The sequence below is a fragment of the Microcebus murinus genome, chromosome 5 (genome assembly GCF_040939455.1).
Source record: "Microcebus murinus isolate Inina chromosome 5, M.murinus_Inina_mat1.0, whole genome shotgun sequence".
NCBI lineage: Eukaryota > Metazoa > Chordata > Mammalia > Primates > Cheirogaleidae > Microcebus > Microcebus murinus.
This window is the reverse complement of record NC_134108.1, coordinates 49,559,814-49,582,926: the sequence shown is the minus strand read 5'-3', so window position 1 is coordinate 49,582,926 and position 23,113 is coordinate 49,559,814. Positions and strand designations below refer to the sequence as shown.

Sequence of the window (23,113 nt, the reverse complement as noted above, 5' to 3'; positions counted from 1 at the left end):
AGTGGTTGGGGGCTTTTCAGTCTTGCTTTAGTTACGTTTACTAGCTTTTAAATGTAGAGACTAATATGTTTGTGTTTAGGTGTTTAGAAAATTAAATTATTATGAGTATGCATTCTTAAGCTGGAAATTATGTTAATTCTCTTTCTGTTGTTTATTTCTGGGGGTTGGAAGCCTACCTCTTCAGACCATAAAATCAGAACCAAGGCAGCAGCAGCCCCCAATAGATTATTGGAGGAAATAAACTACATACCTATAAAATGGGAGCAAATATTTCCACAATTATATTTCTTAAATCCATGCAGATAATTTTATTGGAGATTTGCTCATTAAACAAAAAACACTTTGAAGCATTTCTTTTGAAGGGTTTGCTTTAATAGGAAGCAGCAGATGAGGTTATTTCTTATTGTTTTAAGGCATAATTTACAGTGCAATGCTCAGACCTTATGTGTTTGATGAGTTTGACAAAAGTATAAAGCCATGTAACCCACTCCCTTATGAAGATACAGAAGATTTCTATCACCTCAGAAATGTGCTCCTACCTCTTCTCATTGATCTGCGTCCTCCAGTCCCCTAGAGGGGACCATTTTTCTGATCTCTTTCACCATAGCTGAGCTCTGCTTGTTTTAAAACTTCATATAGATAGAATATACAATGTGTACTTTTTTGTGACTGGTACTTTTTTAAACTTTTATTTTGAACTAAGTATAAATTCACAAGATGTTGCAAAAATAGTACAGAGAGGTCCTGTGTACCCAGCACCCAGCTTCTCCCAGTGGTGACATCTTACGTAACTGTTGCACGTTATCAAACTAGGAATTGATAGGGACACAATGCAGTTACCTGGAGTACTACACCTGGCTTATTTTCCTTAGCACATTGTTTTTGGAATTAGATAAAACTTTTTTAGGGGTTACAGTCTTTGATATTGATTACTAGGCTTGCTAATTTTTCAATGATGTATTTGTTAATGGGAAAGGGACAGCTGTTTTCTACTTATGAAGTTTCTTTCCTGTAAAAGAAGAGCCAGTATGGCTAGTTGGAGTGCAGTGGTGTTTACAACTAACTGATCACAATCAGTTACAGATTCCTTTGTTCCTTCACTTGACTAGCCTTAAAAAAAAAAAAAAGGTCCAGTAATATAAGTCACCACTCACCCAATTGGCATGAGACAGTAGGCATTCAGGACCTTGCAGACCCTTTCTGTTCCCTCCTCTTCCCTTTCTTGGGAAGGAGCTGCCTATAGGCAACTCATATTCTTCTCTGATTCTCTAGGGAGAGCAGATCTGAAGACTTGGGGAGACTCAGAGACCCTAAATGTATAATGCCTTAAGTTTTGGACTTAGAAATAAGAGACTAAGGAAGATGGGGTTGGGGGAAGGTTATCACCATGGTTGGAGGATGTAGCTCACAGCAGAGTCAGGCATGCTTTCTGTTTTTTAATATATATATATATATATATATATAATTTCATAATATTATGGGGGTACAAATGTTTAGGTTATATGTATTGCCTTTGCACCACCTGAGTCAGAGCTACAACTATGCCCATCACCTAGCCAGTGCCAGTATGCTTTCTAATCCTGAACCCTTGAGTTAGATTTACCTATCCAGTCACAGGCCACTATGTCCCTGGAGGAACAGAGGAGAACACCCTGTGTTCTGATGGCAGCTCGCTTTTAAAGAGGAAGGGAAGAGAGAGATCAAGTAGGGGCTGGGCTGGGCTGTGAATGTCTGGTTCCTGTCTCCAGCTCACCAATCAGGAGCTGGGGGGGGGGTGGCCAGGAGTATTATGCTAATGGATGTCTCCTCCGCAGCAAGGAAGAGCAGAGTAGAAATAAGTACCCATGCCTCCTGTTTCTGAGGAGAGCCAGCCATTTGCCTTCAGTTAGTGTGCTGTCTGCTCAGCCCCACCTCCTCACTGTGGATGTATTAGTTGTGACAGTAAAGAAATGTCACTCGCTTTAACATGCAATTGTGAAAATTGGTGTCATTGCTTGGAAGTTAAGTTCTGAATGCATTATCTTTTTTAGACTCCTTTTTTTATTTTGCTGCATTGGCAAATGTCTATACGACATTCAAAATTTCTCCTATATTGATACATATAATAGTCACAACTAGAAGAATCAGCTAGCTGCTTATTTTACCAAGGTAACTAACATAGAGGCAGCATGTGGAGAAACTATAATAAACACAGGCAAATATTAACTAGAGTCTCAAAGTGTAGGACATTGGAGATTTGAGGAGGGCAGAGCCATTTCCTGCTGAAGTAGGCCACCCATGGTAGGAATGTGCCAAACAGGACTCTGTGTGCAGGCACCAAGTGTTATGGAGGTCTATGAGTCAATATTACTTCCATATGCATATATTCTAATAAACTCCAATAAAATGCTTAGAAATTTTTTATATCAGTGGTTTCATGTATTAATATATAGTGGCATCTTATCATTGGTTGCTTTTGTCTCAGAACTGTACTAATCATATATGAGACAATATGAAACTTCTTGGGTTACCACATATGCTCTGGTTTTGGCATATATGTGGTCTTAATTGGGCACAAATCAAAAAAAATGAATGTGCTTTTATTAATAGAGGGAGATGGTTTAGCTGAGGTTGGAAAATGGTGGCTTTGGTCTTAAATCATTTGACACTGTTTGTGGTCTCTGGCGGCCGTATTTATTCTTTCACATCCTCAGTGGGAAGTAAACCATTTTGCATTTGGCAGTTAAGTTGAGATGAAGCTCAAGGGATTTGGGCTATGGCTATCCCAGATGATTGAGAAATGCTTTTAGAGATAAATGCCAAATAGAATGGGGGAGGCAACATAGAAGGAGTCGGAGGCCCAGGGCACCAGCCCACCTGGAAGCTGGTAGACTTCCTGAGCTTCAGTTTCCTCTTCTGAAAAGTGAGGCACAGAATATCTTTTCAATTTGCCTTATGGGGTTGTTTTAGGGAGCAAATGAGGTACAGCTCATGAGATAGCTTTATAACCTGTAAAGTAGCCAGCTGCTCAGTTCCTTTGCATAATAGCATTTGATGTAGAAAAGTAAATAAAACTGAATCTTGACACTGGTTTTGGTTGAGGAAGCATAGTACTACTTCTAAACTACTAGTGGTACAGTACAGTGTTCAGTTGCATTATGTTTCAAAGCTTTCTTTGAAAGCCGTTTTTTTGAAATTGGGAAAATATTTCTCAAAGAACAATGTTGCGATTGATGGTGAAGTTCCTGGGCTAGCCAAAAAGCCAGTTTAACTTCTGATGCTCCTCACTGGGAGTTCTGCGGTGGGCTGCGAGTCACAAGCCCCTCTGATCTGGGGCAGCTCTGATGGCTGGTTGCGTTCTAGGGCAGAGGCTGGTGAGTTCCCTGGGGACAAAGCACTCTGAGGGAGGAAGAGAGCAAAGGGAAGGTCGTCCACTCTGGAAATGAGCAGTGTATGGAGGCTCAGGTCAGCCAAACAGCCCTCCCCACCTTGTGCCCTGCTCTGCAGGAGAGAACACTGGGAAGGGGACCACAGCTGCTAGGCCTGTGTCGTGTCTTCAAGTCCAGTGATCTAAGTTAGGAAGGGCCCATATTTTAAGACAAAGATTTCTTGTGTTTGCTAAGGTTTTTCAATCAACAGTTGAAAGCACAATTTGAAATTGATAACTAAGTACCCATAGTCAACTTGAAAAAATGGATGCTAAATCTTTTGAGTTCTGATTTTACTGTATTAAAATGCTATTTGTGCATTTTTAATTATCTAATCTCTTCTTAATATATTTTTGCCTTTAAAATGGGTCTCCCAATGTTGATTGCACAATGAGAACTTTAAGGCCCAACTAATGCAACAGGAGACAGGCAGCTTTGCCAAACTCACCAGGCGTTTTACCTGATTGAGGGTGGTACCCGTTATGATCAAAGAGTTTGGGGAAAAGAGAAGAAACTGCCTCAGAAAAGTGAGCACCAGAAAGAAAGTGCTAGAGTTTAGCTCAGTGATTTTTGTCCCAGACATCATCTAACCACTGCTAATAAGCAAGGACATTTAAATGTTTAATAATCCTCTTTGAGGATTAATTCCATTTTCTTCTCTTTTTTTCTTCTTCTCGCTGGCTGCCTTCTGACTCAGTCTATCTGTCTCACAAGGTTGCAAATTAGGAGATGAGAAAAATAAGAATTAAAACTCATGTTTTTCAATTTGCTATTTTTTGGTAAAAGGACTATTTAATTGGTTAGGACTTGCTGTAGTAAGTACTTTAAAAGCTAAACAAGTATCTATGAATTTATTTAACCTATATGTTTTTAAATAATGGATTTGCAGTGGTTTAAAAAACTGTATACAATAAAAAAGAAAAATATGTACCCAGGTAAAGTTAGGAATACTATAAAATTAGAATAGAAAGTTAAGAAAGAAATGGATGGATACATTTCTCCACGCCTGAAGCTTGGACCTTGGTGACTTCCTGCTTCGGGGTCAGGCGGAGGGGTGGGGAACAAAGACTGCTGCAGAGCCAGGGCTCACTAATGATCCCCGCAGATTCATCTCTGTGCAACTCAGAGTTCTTACGTGATTCTTAATTTTCACTTATTTACAATGAATTCAAAAATTACAGCAAAGTTCGGAGTTGAGTGTGTTGGCTTGGAACTAGCCTTCACTGCGACCACGTTATTTAGCTGGCCTTTCCTCCCACCCATCTTTTTCCATTTTTCCCAGAAAAGGCCACTAGTCTCAGCACTCAGTACCCCATTGCCAGCCCCCAGTGGGATGGGTGGTAGTCTCTCAGAAGGGGGCCCTTAGGAGCTGCATCTGCCTGGGGATGGGCTCCTGGTCCTTCTCCCTCAGGGCTTTAAGCCCTGGTTCCCCCGGCTCCCACCAAACCCCTGCACTTTCTTGCCAGAGGCTTCTGAAAGGAGAAAACCAACCACCTTTTTCTGTCTCCCTTGTCCCTTCTTTCTTTCACCCTCCTCCTCATTCCTCTCCCCTTTCCCCTTCTCATTCACCCAGCCAGCTGCCAGCAATTGAACATTTAACATCTTTTTATGAGCACAGTTGTTCTCCAAGTAGAAAGAGGAGTAAGAGATGGTCTGTTCACTAGAGGGGCTTGCCATGGGAGAGAAAGAAGGTGCGCCAGACAAGCAGCTGTAGAGGCAAGAACAGGAAGGTTTGTTAACATGGATGAGGCAGCGATTGATGAGCCTCTGGAAGGTCTTCCTGGAGGAGAAGGGAGCCTGAGCTGGGTCCTGAAAAACGAGCAGGAGACGGCCAGTGGGAGAAGGGGTGGAGGAGTGGGGTCAGGGAGGACACTCTGTACAGAGAAATGGCCTGTCCAAAGGCGTGGTGGCAGGAAGGGAGGGTGCTGTGTGTTGCAGAGTCTGAACAATGGCTGGGGAGGGGCGAGGAGGAGGAGGAAGAAGAGGGAGAGGAGAAAGAGATGAGCTTGGAGGGATGGGCTGCACTTCAGAGAGTGAACAGCCTTTTGGCCATGAGTGCTGCTTGCTGGGCCTGGAAGTTGTGGGGGGCCTTCGAACAGGGACAGCTGGGTTTGAGATGCCCCCTCTGGCAGCAGTGGGCGGCTGTGGGGAGAAGGGCTGGCCAGGGAGGGACTGTGGAAGGAGCCAGTCAGGGTCTGTAGAGTGTGGTGAGAGGTGAAGAGGGCTAAGCGTCTCTCCCTGCTGATAGAGAGAAGAGGTGGAACAGGTGACCAGTCAGTTGGGGAAGGGGCGGGGGATGGGAAGGAGCTGCAGTGGTGAATGAGGTAGACTAAGGAATGAATACACAGGGAGCCAGTCCCCTTCCAGAAAGGCCAGTTTTCTTTCATCCATTATTTTTTATTCCTCTGCTTCTTTAAAATCATCCTAAAATCTCTCTGTTATCTGACTAACCCATGGTTCTCGGATATCCTAATGCTTTTGTTTATACCAAGGCTTTCCTTTGCAGATGTTCTTCCATCCATTCATTCCACCAACAAATGCTCATGGAGGCCGCCCACTGTGTGCCAGGCCGTGGACTTGGACCTGGGGGTACAATGATGAAAAGACAAATGAGGTTTATGCCCTCACAGAAGCTTCTAGAGGAGTAGACAGATGGTAAAACATATTAGGTAGCCTGACCTTGAGTAGAATTTGTAGGGGGCATGTTGTACGCAATGGAATTTGAGGGCTTGGTAACAACCATATCTATAGGGCCACATAGACCATAGTCAGAGAACTGTATGTTATCTTGGGAGCTATGACAGAAAGCCAGGACGGCTGAGGGTGACAGGAAGCAGCAAGGCAGGATTCTGGGATGTCTCTGAGATTTAGGGCTTGAGCAACTAGGTTGATGGTGGTGTCATCTATTGAGATATTACTATGGATTTTTCTAGTGTGTGGTATATATTTCATACATGTTATTTCTAGCAGCACAACAACTGACAAATTTGGAAATATTTATAACATCTCACTCAACTGTGTGTTCTCCACAGAATGTGATATGTGTAGGAAATTGATAGAGATTTCAATCAGATGACATGTCACATTTAATTGTGTGCTTCCGGCCACAGTGGCTCATGCCTGTAATCCTAGCACTCTGGGAGGCCAAGGTGGGAGGATTGCTTGAGCTCAGGAGTTCGAGACCAGCCTGAGCAAGATTGAGACCCTGTCTCTACTAAAAATAGAAAAATTAGGCTAGTTGTGCCTATAGTCACAGTTGTGCCTATACTTGGGAGGCTGAGGCAGAAGGATCACTTGAGCCCAGGATTTTGAGGTTGCTGTGAGCCAGGCTGGACACCATGGCACTCTACTCAGGGCAAACAGAGTGAGACTCTATCTCATAATAATAATAATAATAATAACAATAACAACAATGATAATTGTGTGCTTCCGCTCCTGATTTGGGTCATTTATAAAGTGCATTTGGGCTGGGTGCAGTGGCTTACACCTGTAATCCCAGCACTTTGGAAGGTTGAGGTGGGAGGATCACTTGAGGCCAGGAGTTTGAGACCAGCCTGAGTAAAATAGCAAGACCAAAAAAATTAAAAATTAGCTGAGCATGGTCGCATGCACCTGTAGTCCCAGCTACTCAGGAGGTTGAGGTAGGAGGATTACTTGAGCCCACAAGTTTGAGGTTGGAGTGAGCAATGATGATGCCTGGGCAACAGAGTGAGACTGTGTCTCAAGGGAAAACAAAACAAAACAAAAAAACCAAAAACCAAAAAAACAACCTTGAGAAGTCTTAACTTTTTTAAATGAGATAAGAATAAGGGTTGAGAGGGAGAAAATTGAGGTTGAAATAGGAAAAAGCTCTTAAGGAAAGTATGGTCCCTTTTGCTGACAATGTCCCTTGCCAGAGATTAGATGTGTGGAGCAAGAAGGTGACTATGGGCCAGGAAGGACTACGAGCCCAGACCCCGCACTCCCCCCGCAAAAAAGAAGGTGACTATGAATTGTGCGCCTAATCTTTGAAGCCTGAGAACCAGGGAAAAGGAACTGTTTGTGTGCGCAGAGATTGGAATGGGCGATTGTGGTTTCCCGTGGTTTCCATCTGCCTAGGATTCAAACGGGCATCTGTGCTCTTTGGTCTCCATGGAGGAAAGTTTGAGTCATCCTTTGGATTGACATAAACCAGTAGTGCTCCAGTGCTTGGGCTGTCTCAGAAGAAAGAGAACAGGTAGAGCCAGGGTCAGATGATGAGAATTTTCCATTTTATGGCAGCAATGGCCTGGAATTCCTAGAACGGTTAGTCAGTCTTCACAACAAAACCATTCCTTTGCTTAGAAGATCACTTTATAGATCATGGTTAAGTGGAATGCTTGAGTTGTTTGTTTCCTCTCCAGTGTTTGGGATATTGAAACTCTCAGGGAAGAATTTACTCAACTGTTATATAATTGAATTGACTCCAAAAGACCTGTACACGTTTATTTGAAGTGTTTTTAAATTTTCCGTTTTCATGGTAGTCAGTTATATTTTAACTTATAAAATCTTTTCATTGCTGTTGTTACAAGAGAAAACCAGAGATACGCATCATCTTAATAATTGTTTTTGAAAGGTCATTAACTATGGCTGTAATGTTGCTTTATATTTACATAATGCTTTAACAATGTTCAAAACTATCACTACGTGTTTTCCATTTGATACATACAGCCACCTGGAGAGGTGAGCAGTGACTGTAGGTCCCTTTTCACAGAGGAGGAAATGGGGAAGTTGAGGGACGAGTGACTGCCCTCAGTCACATCACTAGGAAGAGACTTGGGACTTGAATCCCTGTCATTTGACTCAAAGGTGATGGGCCCATGGTTTTGGAGCACCCTTAGGAAACAGGCACCAGCAATGCCATTCACACCCCATCTCACTGGATTGTCACAGCCACTGAGTGGCCATTGCCACCTCCAATTTTCCCATGAGAAAACATGCTCTGGGAGGTTACATAGCTGGCCCAGCCTAGTGAGTGGGGGGCTGCACCGACCCTAATCAGTAGCTTGCCCACGCTATCTCACAGGGAAACACCACACTGCATATTGCAATTATTAGATGATAGCAACATTAGTTTTAGGATTTACTAAATGGTTCTCTTCTTGACTCTTAGACTAAGGCTAAAGTGAATAGCTTTCCTGAATTTTTTTTTTTTTTTTACAAAATAAGACAAATTTGGAGGATCTCAATATTTGCCTCTTGGAAGAGAATGAGACTAAAGGTGTTAAATATTCTTCAGCCACATCATCATTTGATGCTACTTATAAAAATATAGGATAAGAATTTTCAGGCCGGGCGCAGTAGCTCATGCCTGTAATGCTAGCACTTTGGGAGGCCGAGGCAGGAGGATCACTTGAGCCAGGAGTTCAAGACCAGCCTGAGCAAGAGTGAGACTACATCTCTACAAAATATAGAAAAACTAGCTGGGTGTGGTGGCTCACACCTATAGTCCCAGCTGCTTGGGGAGGCTGAGGCAGGAGGATTGCTTAAGCCTAGGAGTTGGAGGCTGCAGTGAGCTATGATGATGCACTGAACTTTACCCAGAGCAACAGAGTGAGACTCTGTCTCAAAAATTAACAAACACACACAAAAAATGGAGGGGGGAATGAATTTTCTAATCTGTGGAACAGATATAGCTATTGCAGGGTCAACTGAACATTTTATGACTGTCATTATAACAAACTCAGATGATGATCTGTTTAACCCTAGGTTTGGGCTTATGAATATTAATATTCCATTCTTTACCTTTTTAGGTTTTCTTTGTTTTCATTTCTTGCTGCTTGTGCCTAGGCCCGCATTCTCTGGTGGGAGATGCATAGTGGAGCTTAGTTTGGTTGCTGATGTAAAGAAATTTATGAGATGAATTATGCTGTGCTGTTCAGTGTGGCTATATTTTTTCAGTTTTAAAGAAAATGTCACAAGCATGCTTTTATCCTAGGTAACTGCTACATTGAGAAACTTGGTTGATTCACCACTGGCAAGAAGTAAGTTGCTGAGCATCAGTGCCATTCCCCAGCTCTGCACGGTGATGGAACAGTACGTGGGTGACAAGGACGTCTGTACCAATGTTGTCAGAATATTCAGGTGGGCAGACTAAGACATCAAAGTAGCCTTACAAAAGGCTGATGCTTAGATTTGGGGTTATCTTTAATATTTGCCTGTGTGACTGGCAAGAAACCTTTTTGTTGCTTTTTACTTCACCTTGCAGAAAAGGTAAATCTAGTGGCCCAAGTTTAGAATGAATGATTTAAATTAATGACTCCATTTTCTACGTGAGTCTAAATTCATTGATTGTAAGTCGCTTTGGTTCTTTGGTGAGTTGTAACTATCCCAGTGTGTGTGCTTGTTTGTTTTAATTTTCCTCTCAGCTTATTGGAGATAAATAACTATATCACAAAACATGGCAAACTTTCTGCTATACTCGGAAATAATACTTAAGAGTTTTAACTCAAAAAGGGGATCAATGCTTAGAAGGTCTGATCTGACTTAGCTTCTAACAGGTTATTTTATTTCAGTTGTTTGAACTTTGGGTCATGAATTTACTAGTCATGCTTACACTTACCTTATTTACTCCAGAATTGATGATCATTTGAATCCAGGTTGCCTCAAAGCAAGAAGTTGTTAAATTTCAGAACTGTCTTTAAATTATGCGTTTATATTTCCTCCCTCACTGCTCTTTGCCAGTGTTTTGACATAATGGTACGTCCCAGGAGACCTGGGCCTTTCTTGAACCGTGATACTGTATTTGTTCAGAGAAATACAGAATTTCCTGAAGAATGAATTGGTAATTGATCCCAGTATGAGGATGTGAGTCCAGATTTGATCTTTTTACACTGCACTGTCCTGAACTTTGTTCTGGATGCTTAATGACTACTACCATTTTGAAGCATTGCAAAATCACAAAGAATTTATGTTTGCTTATGGTGGCATGTATGGGTCCAATTTAATTTTTTTTTCCACGTGGATAGTCAATTGTTCCAGCACCTTTTATTGAATGCGCCATCCTTTTCCCACTGATTTTGTCAGCCATGCATAAGTTTCCATATACTTGCACGTCTGTTTCTGGACATTCTGTTCAGGCCATCCTCACACCAATACCACACCGTGTTTACTATTGCAGATTTAAGTCCTACTGTATGATTAGATGAATCGCTCACTTTTTTCTCCTTTGAGGTCCAGACTCTTTTTATTCTTTTCTCTTCCGTTTGAATTGGGGAATCACCTAAGATCCACCATTGGAACTTTGGGATTTTTAATGGAACTATACTGCGTACGTAGAATAATGGGATAGGCATGGGGAGAATTAACACCTTTATGATATTGAGCCTTTCCTTCATAAACATTTATGACATCTTCATTTATGTCCTTCAACAAAATTTTACCATTTTATCCATGAGGATTTTGCATATCTTTTGCAAGATTTATTCCTAAGTCCTTCATGGTTTTTGCTGCAATTATGAATACAACCTTAAAAAATTATTTTCTCATAGGTTGTTGCTGATATATATGAATAGTGTTGATGTTTGCTTATTAATCTTGTATTCAGGAGTCTTGATGAACATTAGGACTATGCATTTGTCTATATATTCTCTTGGATTTTCTATGCAAATTATCTGCAAATAAGAATAATTTTTGTTGTTTTCCAATTCCTGCAACTCTTTCCCTTTGTTCCCACCTCTTTAATCGCATTGCTGAGGAATCCAGTACAAAATTGTCATTGTTAGGCCTGTTGTCTTTCTTCTAACTTTAAAGGAAATATTTTTATGGTTTCACCAGTCGAAAATAATATTTGTTGCAGGTTTTTATAGATACTCGTTAGAAGGTTAAGGGAGATTTTTTTCCTCATTAATGGATGTTAAATTTCATCAAATGCCCTGAATCTCTTTTGATTATATGGATTTTATTTTTCTAACTTCATGAGTGTAGTAAATTACTTAATAGATTTTCTGTTAAGCCATGTATATATTGTTGGGTTTGGTTAACTAATATTTTGTTTAAGATTTTTCATCTGTGGTCATGTGTTAGATTGACTTGAACTTGCCTTTTTTATGTTGTCCTTGTCTAGGTTTAGTGTTACATTTATACCAGGCTTATAAAATGGGTTGGGAAGTGTTCCAACATTTTCTTTTTCCTAGAAGAATGTGTGAAAATAAGACTTATCTGTTTCTTGAAATGTAGAACTTGCTCAAAAAGCTATTTTTATCCTGGGTATGTGTGTATGCGTGTGTGAATATTATTGATTACTGATTCAAATTCTTTATATATGGTTGTATATCTAGTCATATTTCTTATTTCTTCTTGGTTCAGTTTCAAAACATTATGTTTTTATAGGAATTTGTCCATTTTGTCTAAGTTTTCAAACAATATAACTTCCAACTATTCTCTTATTATCATTTTAATCTCTGTTACATCTCTTAAACTCCTGGCTTCAAGCAATCCTCCCATCTCAGGCCTCCCAAAGTGCTAGGATTACAGGTGTGAGCCATCAAGCCCAGCCTCTGTTGCATCTCTAATTAGGTCCTGTTTTATTTATTTTACTTATTCAACAACTACTCGTACAGCACTTTGTACATGCCAGACAATATTCTAAGGACTTTCCAAATACTAATTAATTTAATCCCTATAACTTTTTAATATAGGTACTATTATTGTCTTTGTCATTTTACATATACAGAAACTGTGGCATATAGAAATTCAGTTTTCCCAAGATCATACAGCTAGTAAGTTTTAGAGCTGCTCTAGAATTGTAGTCTGGCTCTAGAATTCGTAATTTTAACCCCCATGTTACACTGCCTCTTCATTGTTAATATTGATTTTCTTTCGGTTATTTATGATGTTTCTTTTTTTTTCTTGTTCAGTCTTGCCAAATTTTGCCAATTTTATTAGGTTTTGCAAAGAATCAATAGATTCATTTATCCATTTTATTATATGTTTCCTATCTTATTCCTTCTGCTCTTATCCTTAATAATCCCTTTCTTCTACTCTCTGTGGATATATTTTTCTTCTATTTTAGCTAGAAATGCAACTCTTTTCTGCCTCCTTAATATTACAAATTTTCCTCTAAATACTGCTTTATCTGCATTCAAATTTTGATGTGTAGTGTTTTTTATTATTCACATTTAAGTATTTTTTTATTTTCATGTTTCTTTGACCCATAAGTTGTATGTTCTTAAATTTCAAAAAATACGGTTTTTTAAAAAATGTAGTTTTGAAATTGGTTTCTGATTTAATTGCACTTTGACCAGAGAGTGTGGTCTATGAGACACCAGTTTTCTGAAAATTTACTGAGATTTGTTTATGGCCTGGTATGTGGTCACATTTTAAAATTATTAATGATATTTTACCTATTGACTCATCAATTTATGAGAAATTTATGAACATCCAAATTTGCTGTGGGTACATCAATATTACTTTATGGATTTTGTTTGTTTGCTTCCTTGCTTTAGAAAATTTGAAGATATTTTTAAGGGTTTTTGCCTTAAAATCTGTTTTGCAAGCCAGCACGGTGGCTCATGCCTGTAATTCTAGCACTCTAGGAGGCTGAGGCGGGTGGATGACTCAAGGTCAGGAGTTCGAAACCAGCCTGAGCAAGAGTGAGACCCCATTTCTACTAAAAATAGAAAGAAATTAATCAGCCAACTAAAAATATATAGAAAAAATTAGCCAGGCATGGTGGTGCATGCCTGTAGTCCCAGCTACTCGGGAGGCTGGGGGGGCTGAGACCGGAGGATGGCTTGAGGTTGAGAGTTTGAGGTTGCTGTGAGCTAGGCTGACACCATGGCACTCTAGCCCAGACAACAGAGATTTGTTTTGCCTGATATTAGTATAGCTCTCCAGCCTAGAATATTAGAACAGTTTTACATTTGCTTCTGATGGGATCCCAGGGGATTCACTGATATCCAACAAGATTTCATGCAAATTACTTAGTTTGTGTTTTCTGAACCATGTGTTAGTATGAATTCATACCACTCACATGTATTACAGGCTTCAGGTTTCTATTTTTCAAAGGACCGTTTTTAGTTTCCCTGTTCCCTCTTGCCAGAGTCTAGAGCAAACAGCAAGCCTCCTGACAGCTTCTCTGAACTGGTGTGGAGGGTATTTTTAGACTGCTTTTCTTAAACTGGGCAATACTTTGAAGGTCTGCATTTAAATTGATATTAATATATTTGTACTTGAAGTTTATAGAAAAACAAATTTTACTTTTATTTTCCCACTTGGCATTTCTGCAGCAAACTTACTTCTTACCGTGACTGCTGTACAGCGTTGGCCAACTATTCCAGATGTTATGCCTTGTTTCTGAATCTGATAAACAGATACCAGAAGAAGCAGGTCAGTTCTTCATTCACTTAATTCTTCAGTGAGTCTTTGCACTTTTATGTTTGTGTAAGCCCATCTTGAATGACTTTATATTTTGAATGTATAGGTTTCTATTAGAAGCTTCTATTAGATGTGTAAAGCTGTTCCAGGATGCAGTGAGTTAACCTATAGGGATTGAGGAAGCAGTTGTTTGAGGCAGAAACTGCCTCAATGGGATGTCAATGTTCTGGGAAGTTTCCTGATTTAGGGAGGAAGGTGGTAGTGTTGTTCCAGTGATCCATAGTCCACCTACGTGAGACTCACCTTAGGGTGGGTGTGGGGGTGCATTGGTTGTTTCCAGGCTCTGCCCCAGGCCTACTGAGTCACATAGGTGGGGTGGGGCCTGGCCTGCATTTTAACAAGAACCACAGGGATTTCTGATATAAGCTAAAGTTTGGGATCCCCTACACTGGATGTTTCCTGAAGATTCTTCTAGCCATTAAATTCTCTAATTCTTTGATGCTCTTATTGTGTTTAGAAGATGAAATTTCTAGGTAAAGTATTTAAATAAAATAATTCAGTTTTGATGGATGGGAGCAAAAATGTAGATAGTTGTTTAAAAAAAAGGAAGAACTCACAAATGACTTCTTAATAAAATCATGATATTTAGTACAAGCATTAATTTTTATTATACTTTTAATTTTTCATTAAGTGCAGCCTACTTTTATTCACTTTTATAAATGATAAAAGTGACATCAACTCAATGAGACATTTCATGCACAAATACAATATATATATTCATTTAAAATATGGGAAATTTTCAAAATCACATAGTACATTTCACCAGTGTAAGACCAAATAATGTTATGTGTATACTGAGAATATTATAATCTAAAGCTTTGTGTTTATTTATCTATAGTAACCATATTAAGACCACTTTAAAACAATCCCTGTTTCTATCAGCTAGCATTGAACTTTTTTTTTTTTCTTTTTTGAGAAAGGTCTTCACTCAGTAGCCCAGGCTAGAGTGCAGTGGCGTCACCATAGCTCACTGCAATCTCAAATTCCTGGGCTAAAGGAATCCTCCTGCCTCAGCCTCCCAAGCAGCTGGGACCACAGGCATTCACTACCACACCCAGCTAATTTTTCTATTTTTTTGTAGAGACGGGGTTTTGCTCTTGCTCAGGCTGGTCTCAAACTCCTGGCTTCAAGCAATCGTCCTTCCTTGGCCTCCCAAAGTGCTAGGATTACAGGCGTGACCTACCACTCTTGGCCTGAACTTATTTTTATCCAGCCAAATATTTCTGCTGAGAATACTTAAATTTGTCAGATTTTACACTATTTTAGTTATTTATCAGAAAGTTAGTAGTCTATTTTTAGTTATATAAATGGCAGAAATTTCTGTGTTCATATTATATCATTACTAAATTATAAAGATGTTAAAACCTTGCTTAAAGGGTTAGTAAAGTTTTATTTATTTAATTTTTAAAAACTGATTTATAAATATGCAATTGAATTTTTGATTCTGAGTATTTGGATTACAAATGCCTTCTATGTATTTTGCATTTTCTGTGAATTATATACTTTGAAAGATTTCATAGTATAAGAATTTGTCATGTCACATAAAGAATGAATTTGATTAACCTACCTTAAAGTATTCACAATGTACTGTTCATTTAAGAATCCATTAAGCATTTCTTAATTTAGATTTTGGTACAATATAGTATCAGAACTGAAATCTTTGGACAATTGAATTAACCCAATGAAAGCTTAGCCATTCCCCTTCCTGATTTTCTTTTTTAAGTAAAAAAAAAATTACTTATTTACTTATTTAGACACTGGGTCTCATTCTATTGCCCAGGCTGGAGTATAGCGGTGTGATCATAGCTCACTTGCAGCCTTGAACTCCTGGGTTCAATCAATCCTCCCACCTCAGCCTCCCAAAATAGCTAGAACTACAGGTATGTGTCAGCATGCCTGACTGATTTTTCTTATATTTTGTAGGGATGGGGGTCTTGCTATGTTGCCCAGGCTGGTCTTGAACTCTTGGCCTCAAGCAATCCTCCTACCTTGGACTCCCAAAGTACTGGTATTATAGGCATGAGCCACTGTACCCAGCCAGTAAAAAAAATTAAATGATAGAAAAGATAGTTTGTTATAGCTTTAAAGGAATTGTTTTAGATGTTATACTTAAATAGATTTATTTATGTACTTTGTTTTGTAATTTAATTTTAGGGATTTTCATTTTAATTTTATTTTACCATCATTATTCTTTTTGTTTTGGTGTTTTGATCTTGGATGACTTAGATGTCTTTAATTGGAGAAGACTTCTTTGTCCTGCACTGGAAGTTTCAAATGTGGTTGAAAGAAAACACTTCTGTTTAATGGTTTGATTTCAAATTATGTTGTAACCTATAATTTTTTAAAAAGAAAAAATCTATCAATCGAGTACTGACAAATAGCCCTATGGCATTACTAGTAGATACTATTTTGTTTCTCTGATTATAGTTTAGATGGTGGCCACATTGAATAAACAGAAAAAAATCCTGGTGTCTTGCTAATGTGAGAGACTTGAGATGTCAGCATGGGCTAAGGGTATGCTTTTTCTGGTTCAAATGACTAATTGTCTAAAGTTTAATTGGCATAAAATTTTACCACCTTCTCACTAAACTACTTTTCATTTTAGTCCAGTAGTTACCTATAAAGCAAAGCTGGTATTGAAAAACCACATTTTTCTCTATTGACTTATATTATAATTTTGTGTTCTTATTAAAATTATTTTAATTTAATTTAATTTAATTTTAATTTCCAAAGAATAAAGAGCACCTTGTAAACTATGTACAGTAACATATTCATTCAGAAGCATCGAAGAAATGCATAATTTTTCTGCTTAATCACTAACCTTATTCTAATCATTGTGGTGAAAATCATATTCAAATATACTACATATTTCCTGTCCTTCTTAGAGGATATTAAAAGTAATTTAACCTCTTCTTGATGCCAAAGGTTATTATTACAACCATTAATTAATGCTCTAGAGGCTATTTGTCCCACGCTGGGAGCCTGAGTCTATCAATGAGGTTCTTTAAATGTCTGTGTCTTCTTCTGTAGATTTTCTCTCTCTTCCCTTTCTGTTGGTTGCTACCCCTGCCTTTCATGGTCTATCTGCCCTTCTGCAATTATTTGCTTGCAATTAGCAGGGAAACCTCATAACGAAGCTTATTAAAAGTCACAGCTAAGCTGGGTGTGGTGGGGGTAGTGCCTGTAGTCCCAGCTACTTGGGAGAGCTTGAACCCAGAAGTTCAAGTCCATCCTGAGCAACATAGCAAGACCTTATCTCTTTAAAAAAAAAAAAAAAAGTAACACCTACAAAGTCTAAAATTGAACATGAACAGGCTCTTAGTGAGAAAAGCCTAAGAGACTCTTTGATGAAATTTCTCTGTCACTTCTCTTCAAAGCCAGTTCACATTTCAAGATGTAGCTCTCGTGCCCCCTTCTCTGTGAAGCCTCCCAAGACCAACTTCTCCCTCTCAGAGAATCATTTTAAAGACTGTAACATAGCTAGTACACTCCCAGCTAAGGCCCCAAGCAGTATGCTTATGATCGTAACCACTTCATTAGGTTTAAGAAAAACTACCCAAACCTTAGAAATCAGGTGTGGAGTGAGAAGAGGCGGGTCCTGACAGTCACACGGGGCTTGTGGAATGGCCTGATCAGGGCTTACTTCTCCAGGCCAATGTGTCAGTGTTTGAACTTACTATTTACTATTTGATTAGAACCCAGACACTATGAAGTTACACATTAATTTTTTTAGATTTCTGCCTGGTAGACAGGATCACCTCAAACGTTATGGTTTAATTCCCTTGTAGGCTATGAGTCAGGTGTGTATCTCACCTAGAAATCTTATTCTAATATTCTTCTAAGTGTCTGTAAAATTCCCAGTTCTTCAATCGAGAATTCTCGGGACCAACTTTACCATGGTCTTGGCTCCCTCATTAATGAGGTAAATAATTTTTAAATGTGTTCGTTGTATATTTTTAGGAGAGTCATGTTTCTGACTTTTTAAAAATGATGCTTCAGCCAGATACTGTCTTTTACTTTATAATAAAGATTGAAATGTTATAGTTTTAAGCTATCACTTTGATTTTTTGCTAGTAATAAAAATACATAATTTATATTTTCCTCAAGACCAAAATATTTTAAAGATCGAGGAAAGAGTTCTGGCTATAAAGAAGTAGTTATGTGTGCCAACTACTTCCTAAAATTATTAACCTAAAATTCCCATAAATCTTTGTAAACTTTTTGGGTGTTTCTCCAAGTGGTTGTCATTTATGTGGCTGACTCTCCCACTACCAAAAGTTTATAAAGGACACAGACTTTGTCTTGATAAATCTGAAATGATGCTTGGCATGGTAGGCTCCTGAGAAGTGCTCAGAGAAAGAATTTTGAATACGTGAAATGCTTTGGAATCTGTAAAGTGCTATAAAATATTTTTTTCTAATACTGAAGTACTTCTTCCTTAAATATTTACTTTCCTCTTCCTAGTTTGGAAGAGGAAATAACAAGAATTCTTTTCCACAATTTTCATGTTGGTGGGCTGCCACAAACAACAGCAAAACAGAAATGATGGACTTTAAATTACTTCAAACCAGCACAGCATCTTAGATTCATTCATGTTTCCCTTGGCCAAGGTGGCCAGATAAATATGACAGTTTGTTTTTCCTCTTTCCTTAATGTTCTGATGTGAGTGTATTGATCTGTGGTGTTTAAAAACTTTGCTACACTTGAGATTTACTTTGAGGCTGAGGCTTGGAACTGATCTTGGAAATGTAAATCAGCCCTAGCAACTTACTTAAATTGAATGATTGCTTCCTATAGTTATTGTTGGAGAAATATACTTTGGAAGCTTTTGTAGTCTCTTAATATTGCAATCCCCAAGCCATGGACTGGTACCATGGATCCGTGGCCTGTTAGGAATCGGGCCACACAGCAGGAGGTGAGTGGTGGGACAGTGGAAGCTTCATCTGTATTTACAGCCACTCCCCATCTCTCACGTCACCGCCTGAGCTCCACCTCCTGTCAGATCAGCCGAGGCATTAGATTCTCATAGGAGCTCAAACCCTACTGTAAACTGCACGTGCGAGGGATCTAGGTTGCGTCTCCTTATGAGACTCTAATGCCTGATGATCTGAGGTGGAGCTGAGGCGGTGATGCTAGCGCTGGGGAGCGGCTGCAAATACAGATTATCATCAGCAGAGAGGTTTGACTGCACAATCAATGGAATGTGCTTGAATCATCCTGAAATTATTCCCCTCTCCAGTCTGTGGAAAAATTGTCTTCCATGAAACCAGTCCCTGGTACCAAAAAGGTTGGGGACCCCTGTCTTAATATACATAGCTATCACCAAGTAATTAAACAATCAGAAAGAGTATATATTATCTTTGTTCTGAGAGGTTAGTAGTGCCTCTGTCTTAAAAGCCTGACTACATGTAGAATCAGCAAAAGTTTCATTTTTTTAAAGACTCATTTTTAAATTAAATCATGTTTATGGCTGTGTTTTCAAAAAACATGAAAACAGAAATCTTAAAAAAAAAAAAAGAATAAAGAAAAAAAAACACCCTTTATAGTGATAAATGAAATGTCACCTACACACACCTCTCTAAATGATCTTAGCAGGTGGGTGGGGAGTTTCACAGGAAGTTGCCAGTAGCTGTCACAGTCCACCAAGGGGGAAATCCTGTTTTGAACCAGGTAGCATCAGAGCTGATTGCTGTCGGGAGGAGCAGAATATTTCCTTCTCCATCTGCTGTTGTTTTCCATTAAAGGGGGAAAAAAATAGAATTTTTTATTTACCATGAGAAAATATCAAAAGAAAAAAATGTCCATTATTTTTATATTCTATATCTCTTGTCAAGGTAAAGTCCGATTTCAGCATATAAGAATGGGTCTTTCTAAATATACTTTAATCTGTATGTATTAAGTCCATCCATAATGAGGGGTGAAGGGAGAGGTTTTCACTTTTATTTTCTACACATCTGTAGAATGTGTAGAAATCATTAATATTTACAAGGAACATGGATATATGTATATATTTTTTTTTAAAAAAGCAATATTATAAAGACAGATAATGGGTTTTAAAGTAGTGAGATTTCTAATTTTTTTTTTATTTGTTTCAAGTGAGCAGCAGGTTTTTGGGAGCCTATAGTATAAGTTATTAAGTTGGTTCCTTGAAATACTTTTCTCCAATATTGACAGCAGGGGCAGGTCCCACAAAACCTCAAGAGATTTTAAAGTGATTAATCAAATCAGGGCCAGTCTTCCTCTACAGGAATGTGGCCGACAGTGAATCTCTCTGACAAAGAGGGAACCAAATTGGCAAGCCCCACCAGGTGCTGTAGGTTTCCTAATAAGTGGTAATAACCACTCACCTTTTGCCTTTTGCACTGGCAGCTCAGAGACAGAGTCTTAGCTGGAGAAAACAGGATGGTACGTTAGCCTCTTCCACGGATTTTCTCTGCCAAACTTGTGTCAAAACAAGTTGTCCTGGGACCAAACCTAGTTTGCACGGATGAGGCTGCAGGCACTGGCCAGAGTGGGCCGCTGGGAGGGGGCAGTGCACACAGGGCCTTCTGCTCAGGGCGCTCAGAGGGGAGGCACGTTCACCATAATAGCCAGAGGAGCATGAGTTGTTGACTTGTTAGTGAAACAAACACCAAATTTTGCTGTTAAAATAATCAGCAAGTATTCCTGCAGCTGTCCTGTTTTGAGACAGTTCATAATATATACTCATATCTAACCTTTGCCAGTTTGCAACAGATAAATTGAGAGTGATTAGTTTGTTTAAACTAGAACACGGTCTGGTTTACACCACCTGTCTCTGCTCACAGCCCTGGGTGAAGCGGGCCTCGGTCTGTCTCTGACGGGATAGCCGGGGCTTCTGGGTCCTCAGCGGTCTCCATGGAAAGGTGCCAGCTCCTTCCAGCTCTCATGAAAGACTTCTGCAGGGAGAGCCAGGGAGATGCCTTTGGCTCATATCTATGTGGTTAATTTGTCTAAGATCCATGATACAACTAGTGACTCCAGTTCCCACACGCACAAACGCTGGGACAGAACCAGCATTTCAGCCGGCCTGATGCAATGTGAAAGCTAAACTTCAGAGTCGGGTGAAGTATCTATTAAAAACACTGACCAAAATTCAGCTAAATGACAAATCTCACTTAAGACAGATGCACATATTGTCTGCTTTATGGTGTAAACTGCATTTGGTACAAACCAAATGTGCAAACAGATGGGCTTAATAACGAAGGGAAGCGCGGGGTTGCTATCAGCCCCGGGAAGCAGAGTCCGCCTTAGGAGGCGCCTCTGACGTCAGTGTTGCCACATTTAGCGTCGCAGCAAAATATGCCTGCGTTTGTTTTCTGGAAGAACATGAAGGGATTTTCCCCACTTCTGCTGTAAATATCTGCTGGGCAAGGGATCTGGTAAAATGTCTCAAATAAGACTTTTAAAAGACTGGCAATATTTCGCAAAGGTCACAATCTGAAAAGGACAACCTTTATCTCCATTTCCCCATGTGTCCATTGACTCACTTCTATTTAATCCTCTCCTCTTGTAGATAGGGTTCATTTCTTGGTTTTTTAAAACAATTTCCAGAGGCAGGACCATCTTTGGAGGCTTCGCAGACACTGGGAATCGCCCTGGTGGTGCTGCTGTTAAGGTCACGCCTCTCTCACTCCGTTCAGACTTCTATTAGCATATGTTGTCTTCAGCCTTGTGTACACAGGGACACTGATTTGGAATGCTTAACTGTCCTGGTGTCAGAAATTGAGACTCGGAATGTCTGGATAGTATGGGCTGAAAGCAAAAACATCCACCGTTTTTCTAGCTGTTCATTTCTAATGCAACCACAGCCATTCAGCAGTCCAGAGAGAACACGACCTCTCTTCTCCATGCTCTTTGGGGCCATCGAGGATTTGTTCATCTTGGCTCCGGCTGGCCTTCAGCCTTCTCCCTGGTAGGAGTGTGTCCTGTGGCTGTCTTCCCAGCCCCTCGTAGGCACCTTCCCAGTAGGTGCTGGGAGCATTTGGCTGAGCACGCTCCATTTTCAGCCTTGGCCTTGGTCTGCAACCCTGACCGTCTGGGCAGGCTACACAATAAACCCTTAGCCTGTTCATTCTTTCCAGTTCCTGCCGCTTTGCCCTTGTGAAACTGGCCCTTCCTCCACTCAGCACGGAACCCAAACACCTGATGTCTGTTAGCTTAAAAAAGAACTGAACACAGTGAAATTCTAGTACTTTGAGTTACAGCTGCATTCAGAGGAATCTAGTGAGTGCTCAATAAATGATTGCTGATAGGATGGATAGAGGGATGGCGAGAGGAATCAAGTACAGTCTCCTCTGGTTTTAAAATGATTTTCTACTTAGATTCTTGGTTTTGGGTCGCCAACATTTCAGATTCTTCCATTCTATAAAGTTAAACACTTATGCAAATTGTTGACCCACTTTCTGTGCCCGATTGTTAGTTAGCATGTTTGCAGTAGCACACGGTCTGTCTTCCAGTTTGCTCAAAGGTATCTGTTCTTTAAGCCACCTGCAAACTCAGTTAACGTTTGGGTTTTGTACAAGGGTAGAAAGTTGGATAAACAATGCAAATTGCAAATCCCGATTCAGCTCTCAGGCATGAGAAGTCTGTAACCAAATTTTAAACAGGGCATCTTGATTAATTTTCTGGTTAGGAGAGGGTTCGGATATTAAAGACATTTACACCCCCTTCAGTTTCAACCTATTCTTGAAAATCTATATAAAATTATTTGCCTTTACTTAGTAGAAGTAGTTCTCTCCTAAGTGGAGTCTTTGGAACATAGTTTATTCTTTCTGTGACAGCTTGATATCGTTCCTTCCCCATGGTCACCATTATGCACATCAGTTATTTTAAGGTCCGGTAGGAAGGGTGTGGGAGCCGGGGAGGGCCGCGCTCACTGTGGTGGCCGTGGGTGGGGAGCCGTGTGAGGTAATGCTGCAGTGGTCGCACAGCCCAGATGGTGCGCTGGGTGCCGGCTCTGACATTTATTTAATAGACAGCGGATGTTTTTGAGCAAAGGGATGAGGTAAGAGCTTCAGGAAGTGGCGTTACTGTCGACTGCAGAGGAGAAGGCTGTAAAGGGTCTCTGACAGCAGTCTATAGCTAGATTAGCCAGCGCAGGCATGGACGGGGCAGTTGGGGGACACTTTGAGATGACAGAGTTGAGAGGACTTGGTGACTGGTTGTGAGGGGTGTGGAATAGAGAGGAATTGATGGTGCTGGGCTGGGGGGTTGGGGCAGCGAGGGTCACTGGGAACAGAGAGTTGGGCTGGAGGTGGTTTTGGAAACCATTAGTGTGAACAGAAGGGATT

At 39.9% G+C, this 23,113-nt stretch overlaps 1 protein-coding gene across 1 annotated transcript in view; it reads left to right on the top strand.

The window, feature by feature from the left end:
• Positions 1 to 23,113, top strand: part of ARMC2 (armadillo repeat containing 2) — a 112,696-nt gene that overhangs the window by 60,182 nt on the left and 29,401 nt on the right. Inside the window, exons 12-13 of the mRNA XM_012753232.3 lie at positions 9,364 to 9,509; positions 13,655 to 13,754. Of these exons, the coding sequence (XP_012608686.1) occupies positions 9,364 to 9,509; positions 13,655 to 13,754 (246 nt within the window). The remainder of the gene's footprint in view (positions 1 to 9,363; positions 9,510 to 13,654; positions 13,755 to 23,113) is intronic.